We start from the raw sequence: 18,815 nt of genomic DNA, 5'->3' as shown, positions 1-18,815 counted from the left end.
ACGATTACTAGTTATTAGTACAGACTGGTTCAAAGTAATAACTTCACAGAACTTTCTACAATGCAATCATGTTTTGACTAAAATTTACCTTCACTGATCCAATAACCTAGCAATTTTTCATTGACTCATTATTATTATTATATTATTATTATTAATTAAGCTGCAACCCTGGTTGGAAAACAGGATGCTTTAAGCACAAGAGCTCTGAAAGGTGAAACAGACAAATGAAGAAAAAGAAAAACACAAGTATGGAATAAACTATGTAAAAAATAATGCATAAAAGCAAATTTGATAAACTACAAAATGAGCCTCATGTGAGCCTGTTCAATAAAAAATGCACTTACAACTAATTGACTATTAAAATATTTACAAGGCAGTTTTGTAATCACTTACAGTGCTTTAACACAACTGGATCAAGACATTTTGACTAACATGACAAAAATTAAGAAAATCAAGTAACAAATACTGGCTGCACTTAACAGCACCTTCTAACTAAAAGTACACTAAAATCAAATAGATAAAAAACAACTTTTCATAAGAGACAACTTTTGAGTGGAACTTTAGTCAGGGAGGTCTAATTTTGATTTCTATGTTTGAGTGAGTAGGATTCGGAACTTATAACTTTGATGTAGTCTGTACTAAATACAAAGTAAATTCTAAATTCTTATTAAATATATGGTGTACTATTCATTACAGTTATACTTTGAACTTATAATGGAACATTGTAATTCTTTAGTCAAATACATCATTTGAACGACACCTACAAGCCAAAAGATTTATTTAAAAGCTGGTTAAAATGTCATATTTCTTCAAGTCTACTAGCTTCTCCCACAATACTGGGGCAACATTTAAAATTTTTACAATAGTATTTACCTGACAACTCATGAATACAGTACACTTCTGTATTTATAGCATACAGTACAATTTTTTAAAATCTTGAGGGGACATACAAGTAATGCACTGTACACAGAATGGTATAAAACTTGAGGTAACTAAAAGAAGAATGCATCATTGAAATACCATTAGCTGTAACCAGCACCTTCTTTTAAAAAAATACTGTAGTGTACATAACCTTATTAATGGAAAAGAAATGTTATGAGATTTATCGCATAACAATATATCTCAAAAGATGTGAGCAAGTTGCAAATTCAACTATACTAAACTAAATATGAAAAACAATCTATAACATACCTTTCTAAATCTGCTCTTTTGCTCGAAAGGGCCATTTTCAACATTAACTTCTTTACTGCTGAGCCATTCACTGCAGAGGTTACTTTGTCGTAAACGCGATTTAAGAGACGTGGGACGGACGGTGTAATGGTTGGCCTCAAGGCCTTATAGTCATCTACTAAATTACGTATGTCACCACTAAAGAACCCTACAGCACCACCAGCTATATAAACTGACACCTCACAACATCTCTCCAGCATGTGTGCCAGTGGCAAAAACGACAACATTACATCACTCTGAAAGAAAAGATATTACAAAACCATGAATATTCAACTAATACACTTCTAAATATACACAGACATTAGCCCTCAAATAATAATTATATCCACTTAATCTAAAGAATGTAAAGACTTAGTAACAAATTACAGTACCTTGTGTGGTTTGTGTTCAGCAAGTTGTAAGAGCGTGGCAGAAACGTCCGCAACTATATTTTCGTGGGTAAGCATTACTCCCTTTGGGTTACCAGTAGTTCCTGATGTGTAACAGATAGTACTCAAGTCTTCTGGTTGAGGAGGCTGAAAGGAAAGTCGAGTACTGTACAGGCTGAGAACATTCAATATTTAAATTTTATAAATCTTTTTTTTCATTTTATCCATTTTAATATACAGAACATAAGGTAATTCCTGGTGCAAGATAATAATGAAATCAGTCATTTTTACTAGAACGTGACAAGAATCTTCTAGAATAGCAGACTATTTCCCCATATATCCAGTCCCAAAGTCATTTTTTTTTTATTCAACTGAATTAAGATACTGCAATATTGGCTGGTCTTTTGACTTGTTGAACTAGTTACATTACACTACAATGACCTTTACATCAAAGTTAAGGTCAAACTGTGAATATCACATTTAGTGATCTTTGATTCCATGCTTTCGTTACTTGTATAATAACATGTAACGTTAGAAGCCTGGTACATTACCACATAATTAACAAACAAGTACGGACAGTCCCCGGTTATTGGCGGGGGTTCTGTTCTGATGGCGCTGAAAATGTTTTACGAACAAGCTGATAACTGAAAATCGCCTGTAATAAAACAGTGGGCCTAGGATATTAAGACTAATGTTTTGCAAAAATATATCTACATGACTTATCTGGATATAACATACACCTCTTTGGAATAAAAAAATATAGAGTACAATACAGAGTAAAGTTCTGAATTGTTTGTCTCACCATGTAAAACAAACAAAACCTAAATCATCTTGAAAGTTAGTTACATAATGTAGTACTGTGATGGGCACAAAATGCCAAAACTGACAAGTAATGAATATCCCAAAATGCTAATATAGTACCACTGGAACAACTGGAGTCCTTGTAACAAAAGAGTGCCACTAAGACTGAAAAGGGCAAGTTCCATAAGTCAGTGGTAAGACCAGCTATGCTGTATGGTACGGAAACAGCAAGAGAAGAAGAGAAGAAGCTGGACGTGGTAGAGAAGATAATGTTAAGATGGATGTCTGCTGTAATGAGGGAGGACAGGATTTGGAATGAGTTTACAAAGGAGATCAACAAAGGTGATACTGAGATGGTACAGACACCTGTAAGGCATACCATGGAGATGGAAGTGCAAGATAGAAGAGGACAAGGAAGACCAAGAAAAGAGATGGAGAGATTGTGTGAAGGAAGACTTGAGGGAGAAGGGACTTTACGAAGCATAGGCGCACCACACAGGACGCAGCTCATCCAAAACGGCAACCCATATAGTAAAGGGACTAAGGTGAGAAACAGCAGCTAATACAGTATCAATAATTAGTACTGTTCATCATTTTCATCATACAACATTTTTGTCAGTTTTCCCTACATCACAATACATTTTGTTAGTTTTCACTATGCACAAGCTACTGGCTAAACTTCAAGTATGTCTAATCACTTTATACATGTGTCTTCCAGTAGGTCTTTGTCCTGTTACTTCAATGTCTACTGCTTTTCAAACTATCTGTCCCTCATCCCTTCTCACCACAAGTTCTATATTTTAAAATCTTAGTCTACTTTCCAGCTGCCACTTCCATATTCATCACAGATTCTTCCACTGCACTCTGGTCTGAATCTTATGTTTTCACTATACAAAGAAGTACAGGCCTTGTGTACCTGTGGTGAGTCTTCTCTCCCTACTAACTTATCAGCATAAAGCAGCTCCTAGGGGTTTCCTATTTTGCACTCATTTGTAGCTTCTACCATTGCTAAGACATACAGCAAAGGGCTTAAACCTGATTGTTGATCAGCACCAACATTTACTGAATCTCAAATTCCTCTAATACACTTTGAACCCATTATCAATCTGAGGACCAAAGCAACTGACAAAAATCACAATATTCAAAAGTAAATTGTATTTTTCCTAACTACACAAACCTGAGGTCCTTTACATTAGGAATTACTTTCAGCGTAGGCTGGAAACAGCCATTTAACTTTTGAACAAGGTGGCTGGGCAGTTAACTACCGTCCGGGAGGGGGGAGTACCGCCTGCCCGGATGTAAACATTCCAATTTGCCTTTTGGCCCAGGTATCAGATTGAGGGGAGGCATGAGGTGGCCATGAAATGTAATATAAAGGACCTCAGGTTTTTGTATGGTTAGGAAAAATACAATTTACTTTTAAAAATTGAAGATATACAAACCTATGGTCCTTTACATGAGAAGACTCACTGGTTGGAGGGAGGAATCTGAGCAAGTCTCTATGAACTTACAATCACAACCTCTGACAAAATGATCAGAAACACGGAATCACAGATTTTCTGGGTACCTTTGCATGAAAGAGGAATTGTCAGGTCATGCAAAGGGCTTGACATTAAGGCAATCACAAGCATTGGGTTTGTCTTATTGTCAGGTCTCCTTCCCCACCTTGCATGGGAAGGAGTGGAGTTGCTTCATAAACCCGAACAGAAAACAGAATGGGAGCTCCTGTTGAGTGTTTACCTGCATCGACCGCTAGATCCAGCATGTAACGGCACGTCCGCTCCCTGCCCGTGGGAAGAGAGGCAAGATCGGAAAAAAGAAGAGAGGCCAGTCACTCCACATTCATTCTCCCAATCACAACCATACATCTTAGGCGAGATGCAACCTGTCCTGTTAGAGGAGCCGGGTAAAGCACCAACTTGTTGAGCAGCCACCACAGGACCCAAGGAAAAAGTGTCCAAGGACTTGTGTGCAACATTCCGGAGGTAGAAGGAGGTGAAGGTGGTCTGTTGGGACCACACACCTGCCTTCAGCACCTGAAGAACCGACATGTTCCTCCGGAATGCGAGGGACGGACCAATGCTGCAGACTTCGTGAGATCTCAGACGAAGCGTGCTGGTGTCGTCTTCTCCAGCAGCAGAATATGCTCTCCTTATCGTCTCAGGAAGCCAGAAAGAGATTGTGTTCTTGGACACTTCTTTCTGGTTGAGCCAGTACTAACGAAGAGTCATCGACACTCAGGCTGGAGACGTCGAGTTCTCTTCAGATAGCACCGCAGCACTCTAACAGGACACAGTAGCATCTCGTCTGGTTCATTACCTACAAAGTTCTCTAGGGAGGAGATCGTGAAAGACTTGAACCATGCATCAGGGACCGAAGGATTCTAAGTCTTCGCCACGAAATCCAGGACGAAATCGAGCGTAACTGATGCCTATTCCCTCGAGTGTTTAACATCGAAGGAAAGTCTGTGCAGTTTGCCAACTCTTCGCTGATGCTAGGGCCAGCAAGAAGACAGTCTTGAGGGTCAGATCCCTGTCTGACGACTCTCATAAAGGCTCGTACTGTGCTCGAGTCAGGCTCCTTAGAACGAGAGTTACGTCCCACGCAGGGGGCGTCAGATCCCTGGGTGGGCAAGACCTTTCAAAGCTTCTCTTCAGTAGGGAAATCTCGATGGAGGATGAGATATCTACTCTTTTCAGCTGCAAGACTAGGCAGAGTGCAGTGTGGTAGCCTTTTACAGCTGAAACAGAGAGAAGCTTCTCTCGGCGAAGGGAGATGTGGAAATCAGCGACCTGCTGAACAGTAGCTCTGACTGGAGAGATACCACGTCCACAACACCAACCACAGAAGATGGACCACTTTCCCTGGAATACCACTGCGGAGGATCATCTGAGGTACCCAGCCATCTCCGTTGCTGAGCGACGCGAAAAGCCTTTCGCTCACAAGAGATGGTGGATAACCTCCATCCATGAAGACACAGGGACTGCACTGCTTGGTGATACCGCTCCACGTGGGGTTGACACAGCAGGTTGGCCAGGGGGATTTCTCTCAGCGCCTCGGAAAGGAGGGCTAGCAGGTCGGGATACCAAATGGCTGCACCAGAATCATTCTGAGATTCAGAGTGAGCATTGCCTGGTTGATCAGCATTTGGGGGGAACGCTGCCCCTAGTGTTTCCCCTTCTTCTCCTTCCCCTTGCCCCCTTTACTGGACTGGAAAGTGGGCTGAAAGGGGCAGGAAGACCCACCCTTTCCAGAGGAAGAAGAAGGTTAGGAGTTTCCACGGGATCCCTTCGAAGACTGGGACTTCTTAGGGGCCGAGGAAGAGCTAGCCTGACTCGAGGGCCTGGCCACAGTGGAACGCGAAGACCTGGAGGCCTTGGCCACTGCCTGGTGAACAAGGCGGTCACTGTCATCTGCCCGACACTTGTCTACCGCAGCGTCCACCAACTCTCTAGGGAAGAGAGAGGTAGACCCCAGCAACAGTCTGTTCCGCAGGGTCACTGCCGACTCGGGCTCCACAGACCTGGAGAAGTGAGAAAGAACGGTGTTGCTCCACTTCAAGACCAGGTTAGCCCACAGGTTTGCCATCTGGTGGGCAAGGTAGGAGATGGCTCTACCTCCAGACTGGCACAGTCTCCTGAAAGCGGAGTCTTCCCCAGGTACGATATGCCCAAGAAAGCAGCCGCTTTGGATACTGTGAAAGACCACAGATCCAACCTGGAGACTGCCTGCAAAGCTGCCATGGTGGTGGCTTCCAGGATTGCGGCCTCTTGCTGAGAGAGGGAGATACTCTCTGCAGTAAGTTGCTGCAATAACCTCTCTGAAGGCGTATAGAAACGCTTCTGACAAGGCAGAGGAGGGGGAAGTAGCTTGTCCGGGTGGTTCGGTCATAGTGAATTGTCCTGCCCAGACACAAGACCATTCACCTGATCGAGGGCCCCCTTGGCAAAAATGGACCACAGCAGCCCCATCGAAGCCTTGGGTTCTTTCTTGGGTCCCCAAAAGGATTCAAGGAGCGACGGACAATCCACAGACGAGGCCGTGGTCCCTTCCTCGAGGTCACTGTGCTGATGAATCATCACAATTACCTCACCAAATGTCCTCTGTATCTCAGGAGTGTCCTGCGTCCTGGGGAAGAGGACCCTTGAGTCCTTCCAGGGTGCGGTCCTCCTGATCTACTCTCCCAGCATGAGGGAGAACCTCGGCAGACCCGTGATCCATCCTGCACCACATGGGCATACGATCTGGCTGAACCAGGACCAAGCCAGGCACATACACCCCCCGAGGTAGAATCCCTGGGAGACAACTCGTCAGAGTTCTTCCTGTCTGACTCGTGCCCCCTGTGAGGCGCCCAAGAGGTAGAGGGGACAGGCAAGGAGGATCGAGCACTCCCACTGGTCTTGCTGGCAGAACCAACAGGAGCAGCGGGCCGAGAGCGGTCACCAACCCGGGTTGAGGAGAACGCTCTTGCCTGGGCGAGGAGAGCGGAACTGCTCAAGCGAGTTGAGCCACGCACTTGGCTTGCCCGAGCCAGACTAGTGACACGTACGTGGTCAGGGGCTGGGAGGAGTTGAGCGTGAGGCTGGCTGGCAAGAACTTGTGCTGTCCTCTGGACGCGCCCCAGTCTTCTGAGCAGGGGACCTCTTCTTTACCTCACCAGGTGCCCAGATCCGGCACACCTTCCCAGGAACTTGGCTTGGCACTCGAACCAGTACCAGCAGGAAGAGTCGGGGCACCTGCATGCCCAAACTCTTTCTCCCGTCCTGAGTCGGGGCACCTGCATGCCCAAACTCTTTCTCCCGTCCTGTGCCCACATCCACACAGAGAGAGGTTCTCCCGTACCAGACCGGGGTGCTCGGGTCTCCTTAGAGACCAGAGTACCCGGAGCGGCTTGCGAACCATTGTCCGACACGGTCCCGCTGGCCTTAGAAGCAGGCTTCTCCGGCTCCTGACACAGCTCACCCAGGGGTCAACACATCGGTTCCCTGGTCCGCGGACTGGGATGAGCCAACAAGAGATCCCACTGCCTTCCCTGTGGAAAGAGGCACTCCCTTAGAAGTCTCGGTGCAAGACTTCTTGGTGGGTGGGGGCAGGCTGCTTCTTCTTAGGCTGGTGAGCCTCGGAAGAGGAGGTAGCAGAAGACAATGACGACACCTTTCTCGATCTCTTCTTCGAAATCTTCCTCAGGATGGCAGTCAGGTCCCCCATCCACAAAGGAGCAGCAGAAGACACAGGTGCAGCCAGGGTGCCAGGGAAGCAGGCACAACCCGGGTAGCGGAGACAATGCCCGGGCCAACAGCTACCAAGGCAGGTGCAGCAGCGCGGGAACCAGGATAGCCAGTAGACGAAGCCAGGGTTGGGGGCACAGGTGGCGCATGGGAAGCCAGGCCGGGTTGAAAGTCAGGATAGCCAGGAGCCGGAACCGTGGTCAGGAACAAGTGTGGGTCGGCAACAAGAGCAGGCATGGACATATATGGGACCAATGACGTCACCATCTGCGAGGGGCCAGGCAGGGATAAAGGGGCCAGGAACCTAGGAGGCAGCTGCACGGAATGAAGTGTGGCAGGTACACCTGACACCTGGGTGTCCAGGTGCAAGGCCACTGTCACAGGAAACTTGCCAAATGATGACACGGTGACGGTCGTGGTGGTGGATGCGGTGGCTGTGTGGGTCGTCACCAGAGCGCCTGACAAATGGGATACCAGGCCCTCCAGTGACGTAACGCCAGGAAGACCCAGGTGCAGCCAGGCAGAGGCGAGATCAGGTACCTGGCTACCAACCGACGCTTGCATACTCAAGCCCGAGGACAAAGTTGGGTTAAAGATGGAAGCCTCTACTCACTCCAGGGGAAAAAATTGGCCCCCCGGAGCGAGGAGAGGCCCCAGAGAGGATGCCCTGAACGTCCGCTCCCCCGCGGCCTTCTGCACCCGATGAAACGAATGAGGAAGGGGAAGGGGAGTCCTCACCCAAAGGGAAGGCAGCAAGAAGGGGAAGCTTGCTGGGAGGAAGAAACGATCCTGATGGATCAGCTACCAAGGGAGTCATCAGGAGTGTGTTACCCTCAGACGATGCCTTGGCGGCCTTCCTACGGTATTGTCTCCTCCCCTCAAACTTCACCCACTGCTAGCCGACCAGGAAACACACTCCAAATAGGGAGAAGCACGAGAACACACACGTCCTCTGCAGGTGGGGCATGGGGCGTGTGGGTCCAAGTCAACACTAGATCTCAAAGTGTTACATTTCTTGCCTCCTACCCCAGGACACACATGCTGGGGGAAGGAGGCCTTCAGGGATTTATCCACATTCATATCAAAAGCAAAACAAGAAAGTTCCCACCAGGAAAAAAGCTCAAAGGCAATCAAGCAGACAGCGAGAAACACACGTCTGCAGTCTACGATGGCTGAAAGCAAATTGGAATGTTTACATCCGGGCAGGCAGTACACCTGCCTCCCGGATGGTAGTTAACTGCCTAACCACCTTGTTCGAAAGTTCAACGGTCGTTTCCAACCTACGCTGAAAGTAATTCCTAATGTAAAGGGCTGACGGTTTGTATATTGCGTCGGAACAATTACAAGCCTTAGGATCCAAAGAGGATTAACTCACTCCCATAAAAACATCATTTAAATATGAAATACATACCAACTCAGGAATATCACTTGCTGCCCCAAGAGATTCAATTTCCTCAAAGAATTTTATTGTAATACCAAGTGATCTTGCTCTTTCTGCCGTTTCTGGAGTAACATCCTTAATGGCTATGAGTAACTTAAGACACTTCGGAGGAGATTGCAATAACTGGCTCATCTTTCGATCATCTTGGCAAACCACTGTCGTGATAGAAGCTGTGGAAACAGAAGGTTTTTACACTTAATAGGTCATAACGTCTACATTTTTACAGCAAAAATTATTTACAAAGATAGAGTGAAACAATATAGACTTTTCCCTTACTTTACCTTATTTAATTCTACTACCTAAAATCCTGCTTAACGGTGTTACCAACCTTGTGTTATGATGAAATTGCAGGCTTCTGGTCCTAGAGTGTCGTATAGGGGAACAATGACCATTGACTGGCAATACAATCCTTGTTCTGTTAGTATCCATTCTGGGCAGTTCTGACAGTAGATTCCAACAAAAGTCTCAGGGCCTGGTTGAAGTCCCGACGCTACAAGCCCAGCTCCGAAATTCTTGGCTCTCAAGAGTGCTTCATTATAATGCAGCCATGTGTATGGTTTCCCTGGTCCCTCACGAGATCCTAGACAAGGACCATTATCTGGAATGAAATTGCAATATTTAATAATGGGCCAGAGTACATTTTGTGTGAAGCAACACAGTTTTTATACAACAAAGACTTAATGACAAATCTAATACTGTACCCATAATGTAAGCTGCATCTCATACAAGAATTTTTGCTTATTCATAAGGCAACAGAAACTGATAGATGGAAATGTTTCATAAGATAATGATGACTGTAACTTGTCTAATTAGTTAGGTTAGGTTGATTGGATCTGAGCAAGATATGTCTCAGCATCTGAGTCCTGAACAAGATATGTCACAGAATCTGATTCCTGAACAAAATGTCTCAGCATCTGATTCCTGAACAAAATGTCTCAGCATCTGATTCCTGAACAAAATGTCTCAGCATCTGATTCCTGAACAAGATATGTCTCAGCATCTGATTCTAAGTCATTCATACTTTTAACTTTCTAATATTCGGTGCAAACAGAATATACATTTTACAATGAAGGGCATGAAAACTAACAATATGACATACTGAAGGGTATAAAAATATAAATTGACATACTGAAGGGTATAAAAATACATTATGGCATAATGTACAGCAACAAGACTATATAAGTAATCCCTCAATTATCTGCATTAACAGAGTCAAGGACCTGTCAGATAATGACAAAATCTGGATATTGGAGAGCAAACTTTGGTGTGCAAGTATTACCTTACTATGTCAAACACTAAATAAATATGCTGATAAACAACAACCATTACACTTTAAACTGAAAACTTCATGCAAAAAGAAATTATTTACCTTATTCTCCCATATTGCAACAAAATAACAACGGGACTACCTCCAAACGGAAGCTTAGTCCATTATCTCCAATGTTGAGTGTTGCCTGGGTGGGTCCAGGGCATGGCACTCCAAGTGAGGTTAGGAAGGTAAGGTCTCGTTAGGTCAAGACATAGCATTCTAGGGAGTGGATGCAGAGTAGGGAGACAGGAGTGGGTGTGAGAAATCCAAACCTTTTCTAGAATGCGTGTCCTGGCCCTACCTAACGGGGGGGGGCTTCGCCTCCTCTGGACCCCCTCAGTAATACTAAAGCTGTCTCCCTACTCTGCAAACTACCCAGTTTTTACTCTTGCTTAGCCTACCTGTGTGCGCTGCTCTTTGTGCTTGGGATGGTCGAACGTTTTAAAAACTTTTGAGGAGATTTACTTGTCCTCCTCTACTTCCTCCTCCTCCATCAGCTCGACTGTGTCATCTTCTTCCTCTGTAGAGAAGCCTAGAGGGTCAGTGTCATCTAAGTTGGGCATATCGACGAAGGTAGCAGAAGACGTACTCGGCTGCGGTTCCAAGTTGAAGGACTGGGTTTCCGAGGAAATGGTCGGCGATGGGCTTGGGTGCACACGGGTTTGGGGTTTGAAGAAGCTGTCGATGGTTTTTTGACGATACAAAGGATGATTCTGCTTGGCAGTGACAACCCTTCGATACTCTGTTCCCTACTCGGGAGCATCCAAAGATTCGCCTTGAGTTTTCTTGTTAGAAATTCCATGTCGAAGCTTGAACTTGAACAGCAACCCTCCAGACGACCTAAAGTCCGCAACCTTATGCACGTCCGCGAACTTCGCAGCAGCAGCCTTCAACTAAGCACCGCTTCTACTGATACCAGCAGCCCTTTGTTGCCGAAACCACATCAAGGTAGACTGTTCAATGTCATTGTGACGGCTTTTGCCATGACCTTGCAGGCTTGATTCCTGGCGGCACCTTGCCGAATTCCGCCTTGTAATTTCTAATTTCTGTCGAAGGGTCAACACCTTCCTCGACCTCTTAGGGTGCGGTGGGGCCATACACACAATGCACAGCAAGATACACAACGCAAGCAGCACCTGCAATGCTGCAGGCACTGCAAAAGAAATCACGTGGTCCGGATACAGCATCGCGTTGAAATCACTCCTAAAAGTTCAAGCACAACCACGGTAGTGCTTTGCTGTCTTCATATAACAATCTTGCTTCTATCACATCTGACATGGCCTAAACTGATGACGTATCCATATCAGCCCATAAGAAGCTATAAAAAACATGACGTTTCATGACGTTAAGTGACGTCAAGCTTTTGAGCCAATAGCAATCACAAAAGCTAATTCTTTGGTGGCCGGTCATAAAGTCACAGGACAAAAGTCACATTAATTTATGGTGACCGGCAATAAAGTCACAGGGAAAAAGTCATAATTTTGTCTAGGAAGTCAGGTAATCAAACGAAAATATTCCAGTCACAATTTATTTAAGTACCGTCAACAATAAAACCGAAAATGCTTAAAATTTTATTTACTGGCAACACATCAGAATTAAAAACACTGAATATGCATGAAATACCATACATTACGCAAGCCGCATTCAATCTGTACAAGCCATGTACATGAGATAAACAGTCAATAAATGACTGGCTTAAATGTTTTGTTTTGATAATTATGCTGTGCTTAAGATATTTAACAAAACATGATTTTTTTTTACGTACATGTAACGCCATCATATACAGTACAGTATGTACAAGCCATGTATTGCCAGTTAATAACTCTTAAAAATATTTTCTGTTTTATTACTGTAATTGTTTATGGTACTTAAATCAAGTGACTGACTTGAATATTTTTGTTTGATTACCTGGCATTCTTCCTAACACAAAATTATGACTTTTTTTTCCCCGTATTTTTTCTGATTTTATTACCAGCCACCATAAATTAAAGTGACTTTCTTCCTGTGATTTTCTTGTGACATTTTTAACCTGTGAATTTTTTTAAACAGTTCAACCTTCTACCTCCTTCGCTGTGTTTGTGTGTTTCATAGCACAGTATTTGCACCACGTGTTATCATTTTATTTATGTATATTTATTTTTTGCTTTGCTTGATTTACTGTACAGTATTTCATTTCAAGTTTATTTGACTCTAAGTATGATTAGCATACATATCATACTAGTGCAGTATAAATGACAATACTGCAGCATAAAATAGAAATAAAGTGGAGTAATTAGGCTTCGATATAAACATACCTGTCTCTCTCTCTCTCTCTCTCTCTCTCTCTCTCTCTCTCTCTGAGTATCTAAGTACTGTACCTATCCTTTAATGAAATATTATTTACTGTATCAACATGAAAACAGGACCAAAATAAGCCCTCCTTTATTGAGATGCTGCATTATTTACTGTATCAACAACATGAAAACTCTTGGGAGGAGCTCTGCATGGAGATATTGTTTACTAATAAAATTATTTTGGCAACAGCAGTACAGAAAGGGGTGCATATGATGAAGTACAGGTCAGATGACTTGAGAATAAATTTACCGAAATAATGTGAGATATTTACTGTCTTTAGTTCATGTTTTTATACAGAAAAGCTCCACAGGATGCCATGTTTAGTACCCTTCAGGGATGAGCGTAAAAACATTAAAAAAAAAAGATGGTGAATGTCTCACATTATTTCGATAAATTTCTCAAGTTATCTCACCCAAACTGCATCATGCACATCCTCTTCTATATCGTTCAGTCAAAATATCTCATTTACAAACAATATCTCCATGCAGAGCTCTTCCTTCGAGTTACCATCAGGTACGACCTAACATCCCAAATAGGTTAGGTTGTCTCTCTCTACTTGACTCTTTGAGTCTGTGGGACTCAAGGCCAGGTTAGGGAGTGGATGTCCAGAGGGGGATTAGGCCCCCAGCCAGGTATGACTACAAAGCCATACATTAGGTTTGGTTTCGTTGCATATCAGAGAGATGAAGTACTAGGGTAACCAATAATTTCCAACAATAATGAATGTTAAATTCATAAAAGACATCATATGTTGACATTCATTATACAAGACTATCTATGGGAACACTACAGACCTAGCCTATTCCATAATTGCACCGCATTACAAATAAAAAAAAAATTACCAGGAATATTTATACTTTCTGGCCTATTACAGTTGATGTGTTTGATTCTGTATTGGGGTAGTCTAGCCGTTAGAGTCCTCTAACCTACCTTACCTTCGGTAGTACTGTAAGCAAACACTCAACAGTTGGGGATAGGCCTGATTAACAAAAGCACAGTACGGGGTTAAATGGCTGGATTTCAAACAGAATCTTAAAACCATATTAGCCTGAGCTAGATTATGACCAGTTAAATTAAGGTAGGCCTACTGCACGTGCAAAAGTGAACTAAAAACCATATTCAGTCTAACCTTCAGGGAACGACATAGTACTAAGTAATATTTTAAACAGAAGTGATAAGGTAAGTTTCTTTTGTTTCGGACTATTTGTTCTTCTGCAGTGTCCTTTTATATGCCTGTACCTATAATTGCAATTTCCCGTGAGTTTGGCGTCAGTTTGCATTACCGTCTTCCAAACATGTGAGGTTTTCTCGACTGCCAAAGCACTGAATACGACCTTGTACACTAGGCTATCAAATTCTAAATACGTTAACTAAAAGCTCTACAGACAATAGGCTATATATATATATATATAAATATATATATATAAATATATATAGACATATATAGTATATATATATATATATATAATACATATAGGACAGACAAAGCAATGCCGAAGAATTATGGAAAGAAAACGATAACACTGTAAAAAAAATGAAAAAAAAATTAGAAGCGGGTTGTTCAACAAATGTTCAAGTAATGGAGAATACAGTATAGTATTACTATTATCTAATACATCACGAATGACGTAGTACTGACAATGAAAGCTAACTAAATACGCTAAGTTTGAAAGCAAATTCCAAGAGAAAATATAGGAAATGGACCTTTGTAACCTATACAAGGAAAAAGAGGACACAGCAGAATATGAAATTCATTCTGCTGCAAAAAACGTAACTGTTAAGAGACGGGGAAATTTGATGAAAACACCAATCACAAAACTAGTGAAGTTTCTAAGAGTCTTTGAAGCTAAAACTCTTAGCTGCAACACTATACACCACTATGACTGAGATACAAAAAATAAAGGAAGTAAGTGGAATATATTTGCGTAGCACGCAAAATAGACGCATCACAAAAGTAACTGTACTTGGTCTCAATCTATCCTAGACGGATATACCTCAAGGTACGTTTACAGAGAAAGCACTGACGAAACAGGAACGAACCACTGACTAATTTTAGTTAAAAACGCGTTAATAGATGTGAGGCAGGAAGTTAAAAGTGAAAGGGCAAGTTATCAGCGTGTTAAGACAACAGCTAACCACTGAAAAAGTGGGAATAAACTCATTATTCATGGGTATAAAGATTTGCTTTATGAATTCTTTTTAATGATGATGCCATACGTGTTTTTTCTATCATTCGTCAAAATGAATACGAGTACTTACCAGCGACTAGAGAACAGCACGTACTATCGATATCTTAAGAAGCCACTTATGACAATGAATGCCAAGTACAGACTATTCCAGTAAGAGAGAGAGAGAGAGAGAGAGAGAGAGAGAGAGAGAGAGAGAGAGAGAGAGAGAGAGAGAGTACTCACTTGACTCCTTAACGCCTCTTCGAAAGACATCGTAAAGTGTGCGGGTGTCCTCATACAGAAATCTCATGAATTTTCCCTCGCGGGCTTCCTTCGTCAGTCTGGAGACCCGGATGACCTCTGACCCCTGAGGGAAGAAGGGAAACAAGTTCATTATTATTATTATTATTATAAACAATAGCTGTTGCAACAGGCATTCAACTTACAGAGTTTTCTTTATTTTTCTTATTATATTCTGGTCAGCTGGTAGGTGATATAATTAAATTCCAGTAAAAATTGAAAGATATACTGCTTTCGTTATTTATTTATTAACACAGGCGGTCATAGACATAAAGACAGATGACAAAGGTATACTGAAATTACAGCGGGAAAGCTGGTTCAAGGTTTGCGGAAGTCCATATGAGAAAAACAGAGAAGACTCTATATAAGCTGAATGCCGTTCAGACAGCAACAGTTTTCAATAACATTTTTATTATTATATGCATACAACACTCCCACAATAATATGCTAAGTGAAAAGAGCAAGGAAGACGAGAGGAGTAAAATTAAATATATTCGACAGAAAATAACTACAAGTAGACTTACATTCATACAGCAAAATAATATAAGATCGTTAAGAGCCACTAATCGCCATTTATTCTTGGTAAGACTTCATACGAAAGTGTATCACTTCAGCGACATACTTTCTCTTTACCTTGTATGATGTACGACATACGCGCGCACTCATGCCAACACATATGTCTAATGGATACAGTACTGTAACGTGATCAATATATTCTTAGTGGGGCAACAAATAACGGTGGAAGTAAATCAGTTTCTTGAATTACAAATAACTCACTCCAACAGGGAGGCCATTATGGCAAGATTTTATACAGAAAAGATTAAAAAAAAATGAGGGGGGATCCTACGTGAAAATAAAGGGAGAAGTAACTGCAATGCAATTTGTTTACTGCTGAAAAGTACCAGCGTTCCCTGCCAGAATTTAGGTCAAGGTCAGCCAAGGCCAAGGTAGGCTCCATTATTGGAGCTTTAAAAACCTGAGAATCGTGGATTAAAAGCAATTTTAGGTAGGTCATTGTAAACATACGCACACAGATAGGTTCTACATTTTGTATTGGTTGGAATCTTTGATATGTGAACTAATCTTCAATATGTAAACCTTATTATTATTATTATTATTATTATTATTATTATTATTATTATTGGTGAAGAAATCCAACATGACGTGAATGTCAATATATATTATGTGATTGAGAGATTTTCATAAATATTATTATTATTTTTTTTGGGGGGGTCTATCACAGTCATCCTATTCGACTGGGTCGTTTTTATAGTGTGGGGTTCCGGGTTACATCCTGCCTCCTTAGGAGTCCATCACTTTATTATTATTATTATTATTATTATTATTATTATTATTATTATTATTATTAACACTTGAAACAATAACAACGATATTCCAATTACAACCCTTCCTACAACTATAATAAAAAGTACTTCAAGGCGACAGCGATCAAAATCACCACAGGCGTAACCTGACACTCCACAGACCCACAGCAATTCGATAGTTCACGTCATCAGACACAAAAACATTACGGATTAACTTCACGTGACTTCACCATCATCATCATCATCACCTACACTTGATTTTATAGATCTTTCACCTCCAGCCTTCACTCCCAGCTGCTGGCCTTCTTCTCATGGGCTATATTACGACACGGAGTGAAGCTAAAAGCTCATTAGTCCTGCTTTCATACCTGCTTTGACGAAGCACAGGTGGTGGCAGTTTTGTCAACAGATCCCCTCGCTAGACTTTGCAGCTTTTTTTTTATCTTCTTCTCCTTTATTTCTACAAGTAAAATGGCGAGACTGCCTTGCCTTAGTGGTTTTTTGCTTTATATACTTTTTTTTATTACGAGGAAAATACAGAGCAAAGACTTTAATCTTAAAAGGCAAATAACAACACTTGAAAATTCGTAGCAAGAACCATTAGATTATTTACGCATTTTACTTCTAAAGTGAAAACTACTTAATCAGCATTTTAACTGTGAACTGAAAACTATCTCAAGACAGCACAAACGAACCCAATGTTATCTTTAGACATCTTCCACTTTACAGTTACAATGCTGAGCAAACAGAGTTCATTTTATAAGCAAAATGTGAAAACAGCCTTCTGGTTCTGACTACAAATTTTTAATCTAAAAATAAAATGAAAAGATGAGACCTTGTATTTATTGTTTAAAATTTTTTATTTTAAAAGCAAAACGCCAAGAAATTATTTTAATTTTGTTTATTAAAAGTAATTTTGAATTCGCGAGTAAAATACCATGACGTGGCCTTATCTTTGCGCCCCTCCGGACACAATGAGAATTTTACGAGTAAAATAAGGACACGAATAAGGACATGATTTGTCACTATTCGCTTTACACGTAAAATGCAAAAGCGTGGCCTCGCTCTCCTTGCAAGACAAACTCAGTTAGGATCCATATCTACGACAAATAACTTGGCAGCGTGATTATGGACTTGCAAGCGAGGCAAGAATCGCCCGCGACACACTTTCTCTCTCCTCTGAAACTATGTCGTGGCCTTTAGCTCGAGGGTTCCATTATCAAGATTCTTTGTGTTTTAGGACATGTGTCTAATTGTGAAAATAAGTGAAAACATATTATGACAGAGAAGGTACTCACAGCTACGAAAAAATACATATATATTATAATTATTATTATTACGATATGTTTAAAAGAGGGTCTACTACCTACTATTATTATTATTATTATTATTATTATTATTATTATTATTATTATTACATGTTTAAAAGAGGGTCTACTACCTATCATTATTATTATTATTATTATTATTATTATTATTATTATTATTATTATTATTCAGGACATGAAGGCTATTCATTTGGAGCAAGCCCACAGGGGCCACTGACTTGAAATTCAAGCTTCCAAAGATTATGGTGTTCATTTGAAAGAAGTAAAAAAAGCTACCGGGAAATACAGAAAGAAGAGATCAGTTATTAGAAAAGAAAAAAATAAAATTAACAAGGTAATAAATATAAACAATAAACAGATGGATATTATGAATATACTAAGTGAAAATTTCAGCGAAAGTTGCGCAAATCGAGGAAGAACAAAAATATCACGAAACTGCAAAATCTATATTGTCTCTTGATAAAAGATAATACGCGAAATAAGAATAGAAACATTGTTATAGTTTTCTTATGAAGTACAGGCTCACCCTTGGTTACACTGTGAAATTGGGTGTTGAATGTCCGTAGACTGTTTACTCCTAACGAAAACCTCATCGTGAATATTTAAAACTATTATTTTTTATAATATTATAATAATTAATAATAAATTATTATTATTATTATTATTATTCAGAACTGGACCCTATTTATCAGGAACAAGCCCACATGGGCCACTGACTTGAAATTCAATCCTCCAAAGATTATGGCATTCAGGTCAAAGAAGTAACAGGCGGCAATAGGAAATACAGAAAGAAATCAGAATAACAAGTAAAAGCATTAGAAAAAAAAATCTAATGTGCCGCTAAACTTTCACTGTTTACCAAACATCGAGAACAACCCATGCTTTCAACAAAACAAAACAAAAAAAAACGAACAAACATTGGCAAAACACCATGTTAAAACAAAAGAGATAAACAATGACAAAAACAACAGCAGTGACCCTCA

At 41.3% G+C, this 18,815-nt stretch overlaps 1 protein-coding gene across 8 annotated transcripts in view; it reads right to left on the bottom strand.

The window, feature by feature from the left end:
- Positions 1–18,815, bottom strand: part of LOC136836089 (long-chain-fatty-acid--CoA ligase 1) — a 161,705-nt gene that overhangs the window by 5,212 nt on the left and 137,678 nt on the right. For all 8 annotated transcript variants that reach the window (XM_067100053.1, XM_067100051.1, XM_067100052.1 and 5 more), the window contains 5 exons: positions 15,123–15,246; positions 9,397–9,666; positions 9,039–9,238; positions 1,602–1,745; positions 1,192–1,466 (listed from right to left, as the gene is read on the bottom strand). In XM_067100053.1, coding sequence (XP_066956154.1) covers positions 1,192–1,466; positions 1,602–1,745; positions 9,039–9,238; positions 9,397–9,666; positions 15,123–15,246 — 1,013 coding nt within the window. The remainder of the gene's footprint in view (positions 1–1,191; positions 1,467–1,601; positions 1,746–9,038; positions 9,239–9,396; positions 9,667–15,122; positions 15,247–18,815) is intronic.

The sequence above is a fragment of the Macrobrachium rosenbergii genome, chromosome 56 (assembly GCF_040412425.1).
Source record: "Macrobrachium rosenbergii isolate ZJJX-2024 chromosome 56, ASM4041242v1, whole genome shotgun sequence".
In the NCBI taxonomy this organism is placed as follows: Eukaryota; Metazoa; Arthropoda; class Malacostraca; order Decapoda; family Palaemonidae; genus Macrobrachium; species Macrobrachium rosenbergii.
Note: the sequence above shows the minus strand (reverse complement) of the source record. Positions and strands in the feature narration are given on the sequence as shown.